General features: G+C 35.2%; 1 protein-coding gene across 2 annotated transcripts in view; it reads left to right on the forward strand.

Annotated features, from left to right (window-relative positions):
- Window positions 1–15,234: 15,234 nt before the first annotated feature.
- The window catches only part of LOC145680539 (uncharacterized), a 51,970-nt gene continuing 44,103 nt past the window's right edge, over window positions 15,235–23,101 (forward strand). For both annotated transcript variants that reach the window (XM_081751157.1, XM_081751158.1), the window contains exons 1-3: window positions 15,235–15,388; window positions 17,930–18,007; window positions 20,676–20,746. In XM_081751157.1, the coding sequence (XP_081607283.1) occupies window positions 15,367–15,388; window positions 17,930–18,007; window positions 20,676–20,746 (171 nt within the window). In that variant the 5' untranslated portion in view covers window positions 15,235–15,366. The remainder of the gene's footprint in view (window positions 15,389–17,929; window positions 18,008–20,675; window positions 20,747–23,101) is intronic.

Consider the following 23,101-nt stretch of genomic DNA (forward strand, 5'->3'; position numbering starts at 1 on the left):
TCCGTTCTTTTTAGTATGTAAATTTGAAAGCAGATATTCTACACACCTTCCATACATGAGAAGACAGTGTGCTCCACTAGTAAAGAACAAGCTCTAGTGCTATAAGCCTCTTGTTTTAGTTTCGGCAGTGATGTCCGTAGACTCTAGTTTCATGTCTAGGCATGTGTAATCTATACGTAGTATATACCATGCCCTTTTCCGTGCAAACTGTATGAACAATGTAGATTCTAAATTATGTAGTGGTAACAGTGCCGGACTGGCCACGTTGGCTTCTTAGCAATCGCCAAGGACCCCACAGGGAACACGAGGCGTGGGGCCTGTAGGCTTTGGTTGAATTTTCGCGATCGCAAATGCTTTTTTGAGCCTTCCTACCAAAAAGGTTGAGGAAGCCTAAGTTTGTTTTTCTGAAAGAAGTGTTCTTGGATCCCATGAAGGCATTTTTTACGTGAAGAACTACGTAAGAAAATGTCAAAGTAACTTCACGATTATGTTTGATTGTCTCAGTATTATTGTAACTTCTTTTTGCGATCTGTTTCGTACTACTTCGTACATATTTATTCATAACAGAAAATATGATCCTGTCACTTGTTTTTCAACTGACGTTTTAAGTTCAGAAGATATATGTAGATATGGGTGGGGGCCTTTAAGGGCCTGTGCCAAGGGCCCTCAAATTGGCCAATCCGACACTGAGTGGTAATGTACAAAATGAATCCTATCTGACTATGTTTAAGATTTTTCAGATTAGTTAGGGTGACCATAAAATTTTTAGCTGAAAACGGGACAGGTTCCGGCTTTTTAAAAATCATGAGAAATAAGAAACAGGCCAGTGCGTAAATTAGTTCCTGTTTACCTTAGCAATATCTAATACATTTATATTGTAATATAACATAATATGTATAATCTATAAACAGCATTTAACTTACAAGATAGTATTACATGATGCTGCCTGCATTTGCTCCTTTGCCCTAGCTCCAGTGGCAGATTAACGCACAGGCACAGTAGGCACGTGCCTGGGGCGCCCTAAAAGAAATATATTTAAAAAATCAGTTATCGAGAAATTGGTCTTTGCTTTTAAAAAAATCACTTGGTAGGCTTATTTTATAATTTTAGAATAAAGCACTAATCCAATGTTGTACTTGCACTTTATTTTTTAAAAGAGCTGTGCAGTTTTGGTGGCAATAAGGCACCGATTTCGTTTGCTGAAGCGCCCACTTGTGTATGCACATCGTATTCGCTTCTTTTCTTTTCTTTAAAAGATTAAAAAATTTAAACAGAGGGCGCTGTCGACTTGGATTTTTAAAAGAATTGTAGATAGAACAATGCACTGCAATGTTTGTTTGAAGTACACCCGCATAATAAAGAACGAGACAATGTTTTCTAGTTCTATGTTTACGTTGTTATTATGCACATGTGTCGATATAATTGAATCAATATGAGTGGTTTAAGAAATAAATTATCAGGTGCAGAAAAACGCAAGTTAAACAGAGGAGGAGGAGGAAAACGAAAGAGAGAAACTGAAGAAAATTCCTAAACTTAAAACGTTATTTAGTGGCAGAGAAAGTAATAAGACAACAAACACGTCAGCACAATGATACAGTTGCAGATGGTATCCAGCAACAAATCCAATGTGAACATCAATGACAGTGGCACAGATGAGGTTAATGCTTGCAGTTGTGCAGTATCTCCAGTACTGAAAAATTACGAAATTTCGACTGAGACGATGAAAAATCACACTCTTGCTGATACTGATGATTACTGGCGAAAACTACTACAGTTGTAGTCAGCATTGATGTGTACTATCTGGGCAAAGAACAGGGAGCGATTCGATGGAGCCAATAAAAAACTACAAACAATAGATATTGATGTGAGTGAAGCAACAGAAATAATTGCAGCAATGGAAGCGTATTAGCAAATTGTTCGTACGGAGATTGATGTATATGAAGAGGAAGTAAAAAACATACGTGAATGTCAGGAATATATGCATGACAAGGGACGGAAGAAAAGTAGGAAAACTGCTCCCGATGAAACAAAAGATGACGATTTAAAGGAAGGGAATGATTTCGTATGGAGACATGTAACGCAATTGTTGGTTACCTCATCTCTGAATTATGCAGAAGTGATTGCATTGGTTCTCTATTACGAAGATGAGTTAAATCTCACTTGAAAGTGTGTGGTATAGCCCATCAAACCTGCATCTGAAATGTTGAAGTACATTCGGGCAAAGAAATTTGAAACCATTTTTCTCAATGTAGATATTTGCCTACGAATGTTTATATCTGCGTCAACTTCGAACCGTTGAGGGGAAAGATCTTTTTCTTGAAACGCATTAAGAATCATTTACGGTCCAGAATGCACAACAAAAATCTTTCAGCTCTTAGTAAAATGTGTATTGAAAGCGAACTGTTAAGGAAAATAGATTTTGAAGCAGTTATTAATTTACTTGTAGACACTAAAGCCAGGAAGAAGTGTTTTACTCTGCAACAAATATCGTACTACTTCCAATAACTGTTGATATTGAAAGGTAAAAAGAAAGTGTTAGCGTCCAAATTACGACATGTAAAGGTGTAGCCTATAACCACTGTAAGATTCAGTCATAAATATTTGTTTTATGTAATGTGATGAATAGAGTTTTTGCATACTGGTATGTATATATTTTAAACATGAGTTGTACTGGTGTTTTATGAGAAATGCGTAAGTGTATGTTGGGGAGGGGGCCCCTGAAACCTTAATCCGCCCCTGCCTAGCTCGAATCCTTGATATTACATTGGGTGAGAAGTTGACTCTTAAACGGAAGAAGTTTGTTCAACAAACAAGCAACTGCTAAGACCTTTCGAGCAGTACTGCGAACTATAGATCATGTGTAATGTAGGGAATTTCAATTCAATTCTTGCCTCTTTGTGATTGTTAATTATTAATATCTTTATACAAGGAGTAAAGGTTTTGTTATTTACTTCTTTCACTTGCATAAAACGGGACAAATACTACTTTTTTGCATCTACTGACAGGGGCACCCCCTAAAACGAGACGTATGGTCACCCTAAGATTAGTGTAATATTTTAAGTAATACTAATTGCAATTAAATTAGCAGACTATTTCTACTTGTTACACTTAGAAGTGCATGTATATCAGCGTGGCGTTGGAAGACTGGGAAATGTCAGGGAATTATGCGAAAAGTTGGGGAATTCCGATTCGCTGAGAATGAGATTAAAATATATATATATATGAAAAATTTTAAGATGATTTCAGATGTTTTTTCAGTGCTTGTTTTTTGAGTGCTCGATATGTAACGAATTTAGCAGAATAATTTTAAAATATGGGTGCTTTTGATTGTGCAGGGGAGTATCATATTGGTGAATCATCCAGAAAATGTAGTAAGATCAGCGATCCAATGGTAAGCTCATTTTCGACGCATGCATATTTCCACCTTTTCCGTTCCCACTAGTTTCGACATCCTGTTCTGTCCTTCCTTCATCTTATCACACAAATTAAAAGATTTTGGAGTACGGTTGCACGTATTTGAGCTTCTGTGTTTTCATTGTAATGTATATTCACAAAGGGGTTTATTTCGGAAGTGCTCATGAGTTTACAAAAATTGCTGATAAAGTTGCACATAGCAGTGTATGCATTGGGTCAGTACTCAGTTGATAGCCGGACTATTTCATCCGTTTGATTTTTAAATGAGATACGACTATAGATACCAAAGTGTACTTTCTATTTCGTTCTTACCAAGTAGAATGCTAAATAATGCTTGTGTAATGTATTATTTATTAATTGTTATACATTTATAGGTATATATTTAATAATTTTCCTGATTTATTAATGATGATGTGTGTCATAACTTAGAAAAAAAAATATTGTTTATTCACATTTTAAAGCTTATTGACATTAAAAATAATGTATCAATTTCCTAACAAATACTTGCGAAACACAAACAAACTATTTGCTGAGCAAAACAATATATTCACATAAAAAACTACATGCGTGTTACAGTTTCGCCAACTAACATTTTGGCTTCATCAGACACTATCTTGATAGTGTCTGATGAAGCCAAAGTGTTAGTTGGCGAAACTGTAACACGCATGTAGTTTTTTATGTGAATATATTGTTTTGCTCAGCAAATAGTTTGTTTGTGTTTCAGTATATACAAAGCAAAGCTTCTACTTATGGAAAATACTTGCGGTACGTGAGTTCAAATAAAAATTCTGTACTAAAACAAGTAAACAGTGAAACACGATCTCGCGCTTAGTGCACGATAATGAAGCGTTTACAATTACTTTAAGGTTACTACTTATTCACTTGGCACTTCGTGCAATAATGTCCTTATTACTGTGTATTAATTATTAGGTTCGTACATTTAGGTCTTAACAAAATTCTGTTTTCCAGCAACGAACACTATCGTGAAAGTAAACTAAATTCCCATGCCAGAAAACAACTTATTCCTGAGAAAAATAAAATCGTGTTCCAGAACATTATTTATACGGATCAAGGAAGTCAACCATGGCAGATTCATAGCTTCACTATTCCCGAATGCGTTTTACGGTTATTGATAGACGAAATATCGTTTCTTAACATTCGCACCTTCTCGAGAAAAGTGACATAAGTCAAAAAAACTTAAAGGTCCAAGTTCGTATCCCTCGCGAGAAAAATGACATAACACGAAATTTGTCATTTTTGTTTTAATACATTCTGATTTTGGGATAATTTTAAAGCTATATTTACAACACTTTTACACATAAAAGAAAAGAAAAACATTGTGATCATAAAATAACTTTAAAACAAGTTACGAGTTATGTCATTTTTGTCGCGAGGGATACGAAGTTGTATCCTTAGGTTTTTTGACTTGTGTCACTTCTCTCGAGAAGGAGCGATTTATATTTCACACTAAAGCATTAGTTTAAACGCGTAGACTAAATACGGGAACTCTCCGTATCCCAAAAAGGAAAAGAAGTAACAAAGACAATTTGATTTGATGCAGTGGATTGATGCGGCTTACGTGATGAAAGAAAAATATTTTATACGATCATCAACAAACGTTTATTTACGATAGCATATTGTATAGAAAGGCGGTGGGAAGTAAGGGAGAAGGGTGGTGGTTCAAGTTGCAAAGGAAGAATCGAAAGTGAAGAAATGTTACAGTTGTGTTGTTCGTTGTATCCAGTGTTCCTGTGCAGATAATAGGCATGTCAGTTCCCAAGTATTGCAAGACCAGGTTCTGTTCTTCCTGGTTCTTAGGTAATTCTTTATCATGGATTCGTAAAGTACTAGGTGACAAAGATAGGAAAATAATGATCAGTCTGAACGAGCTTGAAGCTAAGATACTAAAATGATGGAAGCTGTGCACAGTATTGATAAGGAAATAAAGCGTTTGGAGAAATAAAATGAATTAAATACCGTTGATTTTGGAGGGGGATATGTAATTAATATACTGGAACCGGTTTTATGTACGTACACTTGTCCTTTTTTGTTGACTCTCTCACTGACTTCTTCGTTTTATATGTGACTAAAGTTACAGATCCAAGTTTCAGGAAAGATCGTTTAATCTCTTGCTTTATGCAGAAATTTTTATTAGATAAATGTCTGTAATTTCATAATAAAATAGTATGTTGTATTCGTTTTTACGTTATTTATTGTTCTAAGGGAAAAAAATACATTACTTATGTATTATCGTTGTCATGTGTTCGAGGTCTTGTCTATCCATCAACATGGGAAAGTCTGTGTGGGTAATTACATATCAGGAAAAAAATTTTTTTAAATGAATGTTCTGGAAAACTGAGAAAAGTCAGAGAATTCCTTCCCGTAGTTTTTGTCACCACTCTGATATATAAAATTTGTCCAAGATGATGTTATTTTCAATAGAATTCTGTATTTGACATATAAGTGGTTAATTAGCACAACGAAAAATTTTCTTTGAAAATACAAAATAGAGAAATGTAATATAAGTTCGTTAGAATTCAAAAGAGTTAATCAAATTAACTTACACACATGCAACATGCACTATGATTCAATCTCCATCACTGATATACATTTATCTCGGATGTGTGTGTGTAGTGCGGTAAGTCCAAAAACTTGATATTGAGGAAATGCAATTTAAAGTTAGCTGTTTGGACACCAAAACGAACGAAATCGCAAGGTACCTCGAGAATTTGCAACCGATGTCGATAGAAGACACTACTCTATACACGCCGGTGCGGAAGAATATTTACTTTTCTCAGAGCCAACTCAAATTTCACAATTTGGGATACTGTATTTCTCAATACACACCCACACTAGACACATTCTTTGATTTCTTCTGGAAAACACGGAGATCAATAATTGGCGCCAACTTATTCAGTTCACTAGTTATAGAATTTTTTGTCTAATGTTATAATTATGTTTTGTGTTAACTCACAATTTATAAAAATTCAGATATTCCAATACAGTAAAAAAAAAAAAATGTGGATTATGTTTCCTCCCTCAGTGTTCTTTCCTTACAGGATCTTTTTTTTTTCTTCTTATTTTAAAATGAAACTCCAAGTGAAATTGCTAATTTTACGTCTAACGCTTATGCTCGTTAGCCTAAACGAGATCGATGATTAATGTAAGCCAATGATTATTAAATAATTGGTGGAATAAAAATATAGGTAGGAACTGGAGAACTGAGAGAAAACCAACGGACACAATATTATCCATCACAATCTCTATAGAGACCCCTCTCTTCAGAGGTAAATGTTCAACCATCACATTTCCAATTAGGCTGGTAGCCAGCCCAAAAATTTAGGGGGCAGGGCGGTAGAGGTTAGGGGGGGGGGCGATCGAACCATATTATATTTCATCACCATATAGTTCATTTGAAAGCCTACCGTGAAAATTTTAGGGGGGCCCGGCCCCCTTGACCCCCCTTGGATACGGGCCTGTTTCCAAGTGCCTTAATTGGTTTCCTGTACTTTTCCGAAATAGATACTGCAACACTTATGAAGGTTTTTATTTTATATTTGTTTCCAACAATCGATGAAAATGTTACAGAAAATAAAGTACTGTACAAGTATGTGAAACGGGATAAACTATTAGTAATAATAAAAACACAGCAATTTCTTACAATAGGTGAAAGTTCGCGTCACACTTTTCACCTCGATGGAGCACACTGGTTACGGAACACGGGATGGGGGTAATGTAAAAATGTATCATTGCGAGTGATTTTCCTTTAGGAGTTCAAAGAGGGACATTGCGCACATCTAGCCAAAGAAAAATCTCAAGAGTGGATTTGAGTAGTGAATAAACGCACCATACGCCGTTCATGTATAAAATTTCAAGCTAGTGACAGTGACATAACACTGAAAACGAAGGTTCGCCGCTAACTCACAGCGTGATGATCAGTTTGTGGAGCAGGTACTGTAGACAAAGGCCTCCCCAATGTTGTGATAAACACAATCAATGAACTCATTCCTCTCTCTCCGCGTATTCTCCTATATCCCGCTTGAAATTTTAAGGAACAATAGAAACGGGATTTTCGAAAAAAAGATTCGCGCTATTGAAGACGAAGTTGGCATACGCTATGACATTTGTTTGACATTTGTACAACAGATAAGATGCAAAAGTAGAACTTATGGTTACCATATGGCAGTACCGTGCCGTGAGCGGGTGACGGCCCAGGGCGCCTAAGTACGGGGGCGCAAAATTCGGGAGGAAAAGTTTAAAAGAAAATAGGGGAAATTATGTACGGGGGCGCCGCCGTATATCCTCGTCCCGGACGCTGATTTTCCACGGCACGACACTGCTACATGAGTCGATACCAGCTAACAAGAACCACCGTCTAAAGGTGTGAAATTCTTGCGTGTACGGAATAACAAAATGTTTCCAGCCTCTTTGTCCTTCTGATGAACATGGACCTGTTACGAAAATCGTAAAGGGACAGGACAGTTTTTGGATGGTGATCGACATCAAGGATAGATTCTATAACCATCCCTCCAACTGCAGAAGGTTTTGTTGCTACTATCGTAATCTATGATAGCATCTTTCTCATTCAAAATGAAACGACCATTGCGGATCGTTGCAATTGAATTCCACGAAGTGCACTGCAAACTTGTCACATGCAACCAGGAATCATTGACTGTAGGCACAGTGTTCATAATTTCACTTCAAAGCACACTTACATTGTTCATAGCTGGCGCCCTCAATGCATGCCCTCAAAGAAGGGGCAGTGTGTCCATGATCTGCAGTATAAAACCCTTCTCCACCTTCCATATTCTCTGACATTTCTTCCACCAATAATAACATCTTGCGGTATTTCGGTCACTTTTCGTCGGGGAAGTAACTTCCCTGATGACCGAATAGTGCAACATGTGTTCACTGCTTCTTCACATCACAGACTACAAACGTCTCTTGTCATGGAATTCAATTCGTTGGTTAAGACATGACAAAATGAACCTGTATAGCATGAGACTACTGAACTCAGTTTTTTCTTCACATTTGAAAATACGTCAGTAGGACATTTCAGTAGCACCAACACTATTTTGATAATGTATTTTCGTAACACGCTGTTATTGTCAAAGACTAGTTTGGTCTGGTTGCTTTAACGCTTTATTTTTCCATCGAGCTGATATCTAAACCTTAACACTGAATCAAAATACATTGTCCCCCAAGGGCGCCGATCCTGAGGGGGCCCAGGCCCCCCAAAGCTCATGTGAGCCCCCTAGTGTATTTTTGAATATACAATATTTAGCATAATTTGAATGCAATTTGTCTTAACATCCTCATATATATTGTGAATAGGAGTAAACTTTAAAAATATGTTCGTAGGAAGAATACGCACCGACACAATCCGTAATTGAAGAAATTTAATGAAATGTTAATGTGTTTTCACGCTAGGGGAACAAAAAGTTTGCTTATGCCTTTTCGTACTAGTTTTTATCAGTTTCATTCAAGTGTATCAATATGTGTGTTCCACTCTCCTGTCCGTTTTAGAACGGTAAGGTTTTGGGTCATACATTCTATATATTGTGTGAGCCAAGCATTTTGTGTCTGGGTCACTTGATAGTGTTATAAAACTTTTTATGCCGATTGCAAGTACGTAAATGTTATTGCAATAACATCAGCGATTCAGAAGTTATTACATTTCGAAAATGGGAAGAAAATCCATTTTTAACAGTCGCCACATTAAAATGTTAGAAAAAAAAAGATAAGAAAAAATTAGGAACGGCTTTGAAAAATATGGGATGAAAATAAATGTTAGAAAGCAAAAGGTGATTGGTGATTGGAACGAAGGGGTCTGCGTCAAATATAAAAGTGGGAGGGGAGAAAATAGAACAAGTGAATAATTTTCGATATCTGGGCTTCTTAGTAATGACATGAAATGCGAACGTGAATTAAAAGCAAGGATAGGAATGGCGAAAGAAGCCTTTAGGAGGAAGAAAAGTCTGTTTTGTGGGACCTTGAATAAGGAGTTGAGAAAAAGACTCATAAAATGCTTCTGGTTGGGACATTGCCTAAGAAGAAATAGGATCATGAAGGATGTTCTAGAGGGTATGGGTGGCGGGAAAGAGGGAGGGGGCGAAGGAGACTATCATAATCATAATTTATTGCATCCGTTCATCGTCATACAACGAAATTGGGCATGTCATTTATATATATACCAGTATTAATAAACATACATATACTATTATTACATATAGATTCTTATGGTTTCACTAATTTACTTACTATACATTTAATTTTACGTATACGAATTATTTTCTACATATTCTTCAACCGAGTAAAAGCAATGTTCTATAAAGTACCTTTTAAGTTTGGATCTAAAGCTATTGACAGAGACCTGATTTTTTATACCGTAAAACGGGGCTACTTTGACATTTAGGGTTACTTTGACATAGAGTGGGGCTACTTTGACATGAGCAATTCGTGCTTCCTGTGAGAATTGTTGCATATACTTTCATAGATAAAGGCTGATATATTGTCCACGGTGCGAATTGCCGGAGGGGATGAGAGATTTCTCCCATTGTATTTCTACCCCCTCTCAATATCCTTCCTGTCCCTCAATATATAATATAAGGACTTCTAGATCCGCCACTATTTATTCCCCCCAAAAATGAATAATCTAATTCGCACTCTGACGATATATATCAACGTGTTGTGAAAGGGTGGAAGAGAGTGGATTCAATGTGTTCTGTGCAAAAAATGGGTGTGTGGGTTTTGTAATGGTGGATCAAAAAATCCTCAGTATGCTTTTTACGAGTGTGATGTTGACGACTAAGGTGTTTCTTTCCATTGTTACATGTAAAGATAACATACCGGTACATATGTAATTATGTTAAAAGTAAAGTAGAGTAAAAAATAAAGTAAGAATGTAAGGTAAAGCACCGTGATGTTCAAAGTAAAAGATGTTAAAAGTAAAGCTTTAGAAAAAACTTGTATAGTGGTGTATAATGATGTACCACAACAAAATAAAGATTTCGTGCTTATCAAGTATACAGTATACCGTACCTTACACATGACCAAAACCGTGTTTTATACACTTTACATAAATTCCATGTCAAAATAACTCCATACGTTGAGTAACTTTGACCTTATTCAGCAAATACATAAGATATCAAAGTAACCCCACCCCGGGGCTACTTTGACCGGTATTTCTTAATTTATTCCCGCCTAAACTTACTTGTAGAGACTTAGGTTTAGTAGTGGATGTGATAGCCTTGATACCTATTGTTATGATGAGAATAGTATCATTCATTGTTTGGAGAAAGTGTCCCGTGTACACATCTAAACTAGTCCAAAACCTGTCAAAGTAGCCCCGTTTTACGGTACATGATGGAAGTAGATTGTATAATAGAGTACCTTTGTGCGTAACTGATTTATTGTATATATTTGTCCTATGTGCATGCAAGTGAATGTCGTCTTTACTTCTTGTGTTATAACTGTGAATGTCTTTGTTAACAATAAATTCACTACTATGTTATTTCAAATACATTAATATTTCGAACAAATACATTGAGGGAAGAGTCGTTATTTTAAGTTCCTTAAAAATATTTCTGCAAGAAGAGTTCCATTTTAGTCCTGCAAGTATTCTTACTACTTTCTTCTGTAGCCTAAAGATAGCAATACTTTTAGGTGCATTTCCCCAGAACATCAAGCCATATTTTATTGCAGAATGAAAATTTGAGTAATATATACACTTAGCTGTTTTTACATTAATCTTATCTCTTACACATCTAATAGAATAGCATAGTTTGCTTAGCTTACTTCTTACCTATTCTATATGTGGTTCCCAGTTGAAATTATTATATATTTTAACTCCGAGAAAGGTTGCAGTTTCTACATATTTAACTGTTTTATTATTTATTTTTATTATTGCATTGGCTTGATTACTTTTACCATTGTTAAAATTTAAGGCACATGTTTTATTTACATTAATGATTAGGTCATTTTTATTCATCCAACTTGAAAGTTGGTTCATTGCCGTTTGGCAGTTTGAAGCTAATTCACATTCATCTTTCCCACTAACTATTATGTTTGTATCATCTGCATATAAAGTCACATATGAACTATTAACACTTTCAGAAAGATCATTTATATAAAGAAGAAAGAGAAGTGGTCCTAGAATTGATCCTTGTGGTACTCCACGATTAATAATTTCTTCACTTGACACACATTTTTGAATTTTATTTTTAACTATTCCTGTGATTTCAGTTACTTGTTTCCGATCTTTAAGGTATGATTCAAACCATTTATTTGCTAAGCCTCTAATACCATAGCAACTGAGTTTTTCTAGTAATATATGATGATTTACTAAATCGAAGGCTTTTGTTAGATCTAAAAATATTCATATAGATAATTTTTTCTCATCCAGTAACTTTCTGCAGTTTTCTAGAAAATGAAAAATTGCTGTCTCAGTAGATTTACCTTTCAAGAGACCATGTTGTGTGTTGGATATAATAGAATACTTATTAATGAAATCCATAACCCGATTGAACATTATTTTTTCCAGAATTTTACCTATGATGGGTAGCAATGATATCGGTCTATAGTTTTCTATTTCATTGAGTTTACCTTTTTTGTGCAAAGGTTTAACTTTAGCAATCTTTAGTTTATCAGGAAAGGTTCCTTTGGCGATTGAAATATTTGAGAGATAACATAATGGTTTAACTAAATATTTGTAACAACTTTTTACTAAATTGTTAGATAATTCGTCCGACCCAGCCGAATTCGAATTTTTCATTTGTTTTATTATGATGATTATTTCACTCTCTGTTACTGGTTTCAAGAATATAGATTTATCACATTTTTTAGTTTGACAATTAATGGATGATATAAAAACAGAAAGATCATACGTGAAGACGAAGAGGTTAGCGGAGGACCGTGGAGCACGGAAGCTTCTTAGCTGCGGCAAGTGACCTGCCAATAAAGGCAGAATACCTATGATGATGATGATGATGACATGATGCTTCCCCCGTTCTGTAAGAACACTAAAAAAAAAAAATCATATTTCGGTTCCTATTAATGTCAGAAACATAATTCTTTCTTTTAGTTCAGATTGTCTTGAAGTTATTTACCATGGAAAATTCAAAACTTTCCGTAAAGCAGTTGTAAAATTTAGTCATTTGAAAGGTAACATTTTGAGGAAAAAAAAACGCCAATTTGTAAACTTCAAATTTTTATTTCGCAAAATCCCCGCCATGGATTATTATTATTATTATTATTATTATTATTATTATTATTATTATTATTATTATTATTATTATTATTATTATTATTATTATTATTATTATTATTATTATTATTTGAAAGCTTATTATATGTATTTTCACATATATAAAAATTATGATGGGCCACCCAAGCACTAAGAAGATATTCCAGTCAGTTTTGCCAACTGCTTGCGAAATAAACTTTTTCCAATAACTCATACGATTTATCATATGCCCCCCCCAAAAAAAAATGGTATCAGTACTGTTCGGCACCCTAGAAACACGCCTTTGAGCATTACTACTCTTCCTAAGCAACCCAGTTGGCAGGGTTGCCTGTCACAGTTAGACGTATTTGTGCGTGTTGACCAAGTGCCCCTAATTACTGAGCAACCAACTTCATAAAAACCTGTATTTTTCACTCAAGTTTCTTGCGCTGCAAAACGCCTTGGCGTACTCACGGGACACATCAACATGATGAAAATATACTATAAATGATTCATTCAAAAGAAATTTGTTATTACTCTGGAATATACACTTAAAGAGATTCATAACGTCTCCAGCGTCGGATCACTTCCCTCTTAAAGAATAAAATGTTTATTTTTCATCGTGTGACAATATTAACAATTCATTTATGATTCATTGGCGTTTCCTGTAAATAACTCAGTATATGTTGAAATGCTATGTGAACTTATTCAATAATGTCTGTGCCACTAGCAGGACAGTTGATTTGAATTTCTAACGTTCACCCGTTAAATTTGAAGCGTAAACGGTACAGTGAAACAAAAGGAAGGAAATGAAGATGAAGGAAAATATCTAAAACAAGATAGAAAGAACAAACGAATTAGGATTAGCTTTTCAAATCAGAGTTCATTACCTCTTAATCTACATCAACACTTGGAAAGTGAGCATAAGAGAAATTTAATGTATACCAGTATCCAAGGATGATCAATTGATAGCTGATCAAAAATGATATATAAATCCTCAGGCGGTTTTTTCAGTAATATTCTCTTATTCTCATGTGTAGTTTTAAAGACAGAATGACCTTTCGTAAACTCAAAATTAACGCTGAACAAGAATCACATAAGAGAATAAAATAAAACTAATACTGAATCAACACACTAGGCTTGATTAAAATTCTTATGTGTACTTTTCGAAAAGTGAAAATTGGTAAAACAAAACAATCGGATGCCTGAGGATAAATGTTCACATTTAGCGCGCAGAAAAGTTGCGAATTAGAGATACTAAAAAGGAGTAAAAAAAAAAAAAAAAAGGTTTAACCAAATCTTCCAGTCGCGCATGTAATCTACAGTTCGCCGAATTTGGAAAAATTTACATTTCTACGATGCTTTTTATATTACTTGTCAAAATTTTAATGTAATAAGTCGAATCGAATTTTACTCGAACCGATATAATGATTTAGGAAAAAGAATTGTTCAAGTTGGTGAAGATATTCCGCTTGCGTAACGGCTGTTAATTCTAAGAAACTCAGACGATCGTTGTAAGAACTGGTACTGGGTAATATGTAATACTAATATATGATAAACCTGGTACTGAGTTCCATTTGTGGTATCGGAAATATGTAATACTAATATATGATAAATGTATTGGACCTTATGCAGAGTCGTTTTGACGTATGATTAGCGTCATTGGACCTTATGCAGAGTCGTTTTGACATATGATTAGCGTCATACTAAAGACCTTACTACTGCAGAAAACATGTATTAGTCGAACGCTTTAGTATTGCACTAATCACACATCAGAACGACTCTGCATAAAGACCCATTATTTACTACTAGTTCTTTATCAACTAAATACAATAAAATGCATACTTACCTCAGAAACACTGCTTGCATCTGCCATTCTTTAATTAGCCTACCCATTTTTCTTCGTTTGCTGCAGGTATGATACTGGACGTGAAAGTTCAAAGCAATACTTCTTGATAACGTATAAGACCATTCAATAAAACTTTACATTCATCTTCACCAAAATAAATAAATAAAATAAAATAAAATAAAAAAATCGTTTATCTTTGCCCATAGTTCCTAACTTCTTACACAAATCCTGCGCAGTCAAAATTGCTATGATGCGTTTGCAGAGAGAGAATCACTGCTGTTTTCCATTTGCGATGAGAATAACATCGGATTCGGAATGTGAATTCCACGCAAAATTCCAAAGAGGTGATATTTAATCTCCCTTATTCGTACCAGCTTTCGCAAAAATTCGCAGTCAATTTTCAGGAGCGTACCGGAACTCAAAACTTGTGAAAATAAAGTGTGGCTGCTATGTTATCGCAAGCTAAAGCACAGGTATCGCTTTGACGTAAACAGTTACGAAGAAAAGTCCTTAATTTCCTTCATTACAAAATGTCACCTATTCTTTAAATGTATTTTCTGTTTTCTTGTATTTGTTGGTTGTTAGAGGTGAAGTATAACGTTTCTCAGCATCGAGGCTATATGAGACGTGCAGCTATAATTGAATTTGAGTTTTTTTTTTTTTTTTTTGTAAGTTTAAGATACTCGGGACACAGTTTATAATTGTTTATTGCATTTTTTGCGTCATTTTTTCGATTGGTATTGAATAGGTTTACTTACAAGCTAGAGGTGAAAAACTGCAGTAGAAGACAGAGCGTGAGAAACTTGAATGAATTGTGCTGGAGGTAGTGCAGCAAAGTGTACTTATAAAATGAAGTTAAGATAAAACACAAAACTTGATTATGGCATCTAGAATACGTTATGGTTAGTATTGTAATACTTAAAATAATAGAAGTTGCCGGTTTTAAGAAACTAGGAAATACATGATCTAGTTAAATCATTTTGAATGACACCGGCAGATTTCTGCGACCTACTTTGAATATTGCTGTAGATTCTAAAGAATGTGAATAATTAGCATGAATTGTGTGGACGTAGTTCAGTGAAATCAACGAGTAATATTTTACCGAATATAGATTGATACATAAGTTCTCTGTACTTACGTGACAAAAGTAGTCCAAACTTAACATTGTTGAATTTTTTTCCGGTCAAAGTTTTGGGGCAAAATTCAAGATGCCTTTATTTCTTAAAGAAATTAATAGGATTAAATCTCGTTAAGCCCCACCGGGATTGTTTATATAATCGTAAACCAAACAAAACTTAATCTAATCTAACGTAACCTAATTGTTTTATGTCTTAACAATAGAATAGAAGTACAAGTTGTAGAAATGAGAGATGGCATATCTCCCCAACTCCGTCGACGGCTCCGGAGCCGCAACTTCACTAAACCTAAGCTAATCAATGACTACATCACAGTTACAAATAATGAACCGTAATCAGTACCATGTTAGCTAGGACCACAACCAGGTGATTTAGGGAAAAAAGTAAATAATACCCGATGGTATGGTTTAACTTCTTTACCGTGTGACAAAGGAACAGATGTACAGTACCTAAACAGTAAGACATCAAGAACTTCAGCATTCCTGGAATTCAAATGTCTTGTTTTTACACCGATACAGATCCATTCTTATGGCGCTATATATACTGCCTAAATAAACTTTTTCAGTGCAGATTTGCGAGTTATTCGGATAAAATATGTACTTCCGTAGTTGGCATGATTTGGCGGAGTTGGCACGGTTCCCGAGAATTGTTCCATGAATTTGGTGTGCGAAGATCACAGATAGCGCTATTTCAGATTTTCCTGAGGAGGAGGGGACAGAAGATTGTGCACTGACAAGAGAATTTGCCGTTTCTTATTAGTATATCGGTATAAATTTATTAAAAAGGCATGTGTTAAATAGGCCAAATTGGGTACCCCTGCCCTCCCCAAATGGTGTCCTTTATCAGAACTGTAGATAGTTAAATTAGTAGAATACGAATGTTAATGCCATTTAGCAAACTTCGGGATAAGTTCCGTTAATCCTTGCCATGATAATTGAATGTTTGCAGAATCGGCAAGAGTGCACTTTATGCTCTTGCTCCTCCTGTTGATAATATTGTTTTGAAGTGTTAGCATTGGAGGAATAGAATTTATTTTTCAATTGCTCCGATCGATGGAATCGTTTTTGGGAATTTATCTTTTAACTGTTCCGAGGAATCGGTTCCTGTGAATGTTCTGCACAAAGTGTACTTTCACCGCAGAATTTACCGGGAAGAAAATGAAATGAAATTTTTGAGTTTTACGTCTCACGATAATGCCGGCTAGGCTAAAGGAGATGGTGATGATGAGAAATGAATGAAATGCTGGAATGATGAAAGTGGGAGGAAATGGGAGAATCCCGAGGAAACCCACGCAGACGGCGTTTGTCCACCGCAAAGTTCACTTGGCGTGATCATTACCGGGAAGATTTCGTGAGTATAGTTGTAGAGAGTGCTAGAATAAGAAAAGGCTAGAAATTACCGTTTATTTATGAATATTGTTGATAGCGAAGACGGATCTGTTTCGGACATTACGGGGGAAGTTTACCCCATTGTGAAGAGAGTATATTGAGAAAATGGTAAATATCTGTGCGGGCTGTGATTTAACATAGTTTATTTTTGTGCAGTTAAGTAGCAACAAGAGGAAATTTGCTCAAATTGTGCGGAAGAAAATTATGAGACAAGGTAGGGAGGTATTTCCGAAACAAGACTTCATTTTCACTAGATGACACGAGAAATCCTTAAGACTCGTCTCGTGTTCTCTCGTTTCTTGCGGATCGCAGTAGTTATCAATTACTTTGTAACTTATATTTCACAAATGTTATTCGACAGGTTATTTATAATAGGCTAATCCCAAACTATCAAATCCTATATTTCATTTCTCTTATGTAAAATAACGTATCCTCTGCCCAATCTTATAATAGACGTCTGTAAAATTTAGCACAGATTATGATAATACATGTACATAAACAGTTGGTGTTTTTTTTATGAACTGTAATAATTATTGTTGTTTCATCATTGTCTATGCTAAGTTTTTACATTGCCTATTTAAAGACGACAAAGGATACGTTAGTGTTCATGAGAAGAAGGGAACAGGATCAGAACACGTGATTTTGGAAAAATATTAGGTATGTGCTAGCAAATCACAGGTTTCTTCGGTTTAACGTTTCCCCGACGATGGTATCAGTCGAAAGAGATATGGAAATGTAGAAGAAAAATTACTACGCACTTAAGGTAAATATTTTATATAGTAATATACTAATGCGTAGGCGAATAACACCGTAACTTTCTAGATTCACGTTAAGTTTATTTTCGAAGTTCTAATAATGATTTCATGTGTTATGTGAGTGCAAAGGTTCTTTTAATTATTATAATTATTTGTATTTGCAGGAAATAGCCCAGGAAATCTGCGTCCTCCATCAACTATGCTTCAGTCTCGTGCGGTCGGGAATATTGGCTTTAGGCCAGGTACGTAGCATTTGCTTTATCATCATTGTCCTGTAAGAGAGTAATTTATCTTTAAGCTTTGAGTTACAAGACTTACATGCGCAGGGCGTATAGCGAGTCACTTTTTTTTTTTTTTTTTAAACTAAAAGTTACGTTTTTTCAAATTGGTCACTAAAAGTTACTTTTTTTTTTTTTTTTTTTTAATTTGTCACTAAAAGTTACTTTTTGGGAGGTAAAGTGATTTTTTCGTTAATGTTTTGCATTGGTAGTTTTCTAAGAAAAATATAAAAATAAATGGAAAAAGGCAAAAACTTGGTACTGATAATGAAAGCTTCAGTACTGGCTGCCACATGTGAAACAGTCAGCTTTATTCTCACTTCAGCTTTTATTCTTTCTAAAGCACAGTGGATGGTTGGTGGATGCCGAAGCTCTGAAGGTGAGGTTGAGAACCCTTCTGTGTCTATTCTTCTATCATAATAGTCTTTTAGTTTTTCTCGTAATAGTTAACGCTCCGCTCAACGTTGTGTGTGTGTGTGGTTCATCATGTTCGTTTTGTGTTATGCTTCTTGTGTTCTTCTTACGGGTAGGTGATGAATTTGAATATTTCACGGCTTTGAGAACTCTCAATGCTAAGTTAAATATAATGTCTGGGATGAAGAAATTCAGAAATAGGCCAGAACTGGTTCCACTTGCTCAATCTGCTAAGTGTGCTTACCGTAACTACAAGGCATGCTTAGAAAACCTAAGAAAGAAGGAAGCTCAAAAAAATGAAGTAAAGAAGAAAAAATGAAACAAAACAACAAAGAGAGAGGTGATGGAAAAATTGACCAAGGGAAAAAGGAGCATGATGAGATTTTGGTCACTTTTTCGTGTGCCTTTGGTCACTTTTCAACTATTTACAAGAGACCAGACCACTATGAGCCCTGCATGCGCCGTACATGTATTTTCGGAAGGGATTTGAAATTAGTTATAGGAAGTCTACACAGTATAAGATAAATATATATATATATATATATAGACACTGTGTAGGTTGGTGCCAAGAAATATCCTTTTTTCTTTATACTTCAATCGTACTTTCTGGCGATGAACCATTGTAGGTTGAAATATAAGTATTTCTGCAGAAGATTGAGTCAAGAATGTGTGTCCAAATTTGAACTCTAAATTATTTAGAGAAAACTACAGCGCCATCTGTTGGTCTCAGCGTGACCCTGTGTGCCCTGACAAAAGCCCAGCACCACAACTTCCATTATAGGAAGCTTCTGCGAAGCAAAGAAAGGAGAATCTTTCGTCATTGCTCTTTGGAGTTCTTCTACAATATCACTAGAGTGGTGACACGACACGAGGAAAGTGCTTCCATCAGGAAACCAGATTTGCAGAAATCAATAGGGCTGGCATCTGGTGAGTTCACCAGAATGTTCTCAAATAAATATATATATATATATATATATATATATATATATATATATATATATATATATATATATATATATATATATATATATATATATATATATATATATATATATATATATGTGTGTGTGTGTGTGTGTGTAGATAGATAGATAAGACCTTATATTGGTACGAACGGTTTGATCTATTGCATTTTCATGCAGACAAGCCAAGTATACTGTATAAATTAGTGTGTTGTTGATAGGATGCGGAACTGATTGTACAGTTTTAGGTACCTGGCAAAAAAAAAAAAAAAAAAATCTTTCATCATAACCTCTTTCTATAACCGATAAATTGTAAACGGGATTTTTGATCGGCCGAAGTGTGAATTATGGCACGAATTTTACCATAATCGAGTACATAAATCAAAGCTTTATCCAGCGTAGCAACGAACTTAGATCGCACTCGTAGTGACATCTAGAGTTGGTCATTTTGCCCCAACGGTGGGCTTCATTTAGGCAATATCTACGACACTTAAATACCCGATTTGTCGCACAGGGTGTTTTTCACAGTTACACGTGTAACCTTGTTGCCATCATAAGTTGTATAGGAGGGTTTTCCTGTGGGACCATTCGCGTAAGTTATATCACACGTGGAACCACTACAATGAAGATTGCATTCGACACCTGTTGGTGGGTAAAATAATAGCTGGTACTTCCTAGTATGTATATTGCTTAATTATGTTCTTGATAGTAATCGGTCCTGTGCTGCATTTATTATCTTTGTGTGGCCCTGCGTAGCGTAGTCGCTAATGCACTCGCCTTCGGTGCGAGCGGTCCCGGGTTCGATTCCCGGGACACATGTAGGAGATTCATATAGGACACACAGAAGATTGTCTTGTTTTGTTTCCTGAAAATATAAAGTATGTATAAAGATTCCAATTAGTAACTAGGAGCGATTACGATCTAAACTGCGTCGTCAGTGTAGAAAATATAAAAACAAAAAAACATAATGTGAGAGAAAATGAAAGGCTCAGTCGAGTGTTATATGAAGGTCATAAAGTTTTCATGTAGGATGTTCATTTGTACTCAGATTGACATTAGACTAGAAAGAAGAAGAAGAAAAAAAACATGTGTGTAGTATGAATGAAAGTACAGTTACGAGTGTGCTTTATATCTAGTTACTAATTGTAATACTTTATTTCTTTTTTCTTTTATTTTTTATTTATTTATTTTTAAAGGAAGTCATTACATTTTACTCAAGTAACCAAACATGAATAGTTTTTTCTATTCGTTTTCAGTGCCCGGCAGTATTAGAAGCTCTTCGAAACCAAGGACTTCAACTTCACCAAATTCAAGATTGAAATCGGAGGTAATATCCTTTATGATGTTTTCTATGTATTGCAAATAAATTACCATTAGTAAATTATTAATTTTGTTAACAAATCTTAGAATGAATTTAAGTTAATTCTGCAGTTTTCATCAGATTCATTTGTTGCCAAAAGGATGGTAGAGGTTTTATATAGAGTCATTGTCAAAAGTCGGAGCACATTACTGATTTTCTAGAGTTAATATATATGTGTATTCATACAAAACCCAGTTTGTTGGACTTGTTCTGTAAAGTAAACATCATCGCACATATAAGAAATTAAAACATCTAGTCCTGTTTCCACTGATTCAAATTTATTGAATATGTTTGCGTGCAGAAGTGAAATGCAGAACCTTAGCCTTGACAAGAGCTTTACAAATGCCAGGCATTTGTATGATTAATTTTTCAAACTTTGCAAAGCTGTGCGACTCCAGTAACTCTAAAGAGCGTTCTTTATTTCGGAATTAATTTCGTGGACACTTGATACATGCTGAGATCTTAAAATTGACTGAACCACATAGAAACTTATACTCAGTTCATGAGCTCTCTAATTGAAAGTCTACAGTCAGAACGCACTAAATAACGAACTTTCACAAAGATATTTTTTTGTTTTGTTTTATTTTTTGAAATGATGGGCCGGCCGAACCGATTATCATCGAGTGATCGTGGCCATCTTTGAAGATGGTGTACCAGATAAAATCAGTTAACCGGCACAGACATTTACAGCGCTCCCACATTTTGAAAAATCAGGGAACGTAAATATGGAAGACAGTTCATGCAGTATAAATTCGGTTTATTCAAAACTGTCACAGCAGAGTGTGAACCATTTTAAAGGAAATTCCAGAGTCTTGAGCCATTTGTTTGTTTCCTGTACTTAGAACTTCTATCTCTCTTAAGGAATTTAATGAGTCTTTGTGTCAAACAAAGCATTATCAAAGTTGCTGACAGTGCAGTGAAGCTTCTTGCTTTGGATTTGACTGCAAATGAAAATTTACTAGAAATAAGATATGTGGACATTGGTTTTAAGACAGAAAAACTACTGAAAGAACTGAAAGCATCAGATAACTAGTTTTCAGGCTTGACTGTCGAAACTTTTTGCTGGGGACAATCAAGAAGATTGTGGAAAGGAGCCCTCTGAAGTACAAACTGGTACGTTCTCTGTCAGCTTTAGACTCCAGGTTATAACAATAAATGACGTTTATATTTCGTTATATATATGCCCACAGTCCGAATTGCAATATAAGTCAACACGGATAAACATCTTAATTTTATTTACCTATACTTGTATAAACTACTGATTGCATGCATTGAGAATCAGACATCAAATGCAGAACACCATTAACTTTTTATTCTTAAAACTTTTATGAAAATTATTATTCTGTTGTTATAGCAACTAAGCAAAATAGCTATATTCTTTTTAACAACTCTCCTTATTTGATTATCAATATAAAATCAACAACATATTCTACATTTCTTCTTTTTCTTCTCAACAAATCGTGCACGTTTAAGCACCGTTATCCAAAATAACTACAAGAAAATGGAAGTAATTTATGGATTAGATATACAATCTCGTTGTAAGGTTACAAAAGAACAATCCAGAATTTGCTCAGACTAGAACGAAACGTATCCTACAAATTCTGCGTGAGCATAACAGAATATCTGATTCTGTACCTGAGAAAGCAAAATGTCAATAGTTTGTCTTTTATACTGAAATTCAAGGGTCTCTTGCAGTTGACTTCAGACAATACGAAGAGAAGATGAGCAGCATCAGCTTAGATGACTTCTTTGCAAACGTCATGTCCAAGAAACAAGAATATTCCGATTTGCGGCATGCTGTGAAAATATATTAAATTTTATCCCACAGCAATGCCTCAGTGGAGTGCGGGTTCTCAGTCAATAAGACCAACCATATCAGTAGAAAACCAAATCTAAGATTCTCTGGTTGGACAGAGGGAGGGGGGGAGGGTTTGCATGATGCAGTTATGTACTATGAAGGTGTGAAATCTGTTCCTATTGATCGAAGAATGCTTCTCTCAGTTCGTTCAGCTCAGAGACGCTATGATAAATACCTTAAACTGAAACGAATCAAAAATGCAGAGGAAAGTAAAATCAGAGGTTCAAAAAGAAAACTAAATGCTAAAATTAAGAAATTGTAAGCAAAGAATTTAATATTTCATGTTAGGGAAATTGATCTTCACTTTTTTTGTGGGAACCCTGCATTTATCCTCGAAAGCTGTTTTAAGTGTTCATGTGTCTCCAATGGTGATTTCCCGGTTTTACACACACGTTTTGTTCCATTTCTACATTCATTTTACAAAATCACTAATCCGCCGAGCACCGACCACAGATCTTTGCTCA

This window comes from Thermobia domestica, chromosome 3 (assembly GCF_964235325.1).
Source record: "Thermobia domestica chromosome 3, izTheDome1.hap1.1, whole genome shotgun sequence".
NCBI lineage: Eukaryota > Metazoa > Arthropoda > Insecta > Zygentoma > Lepismatidae > Thermobia > Thermobia domestica.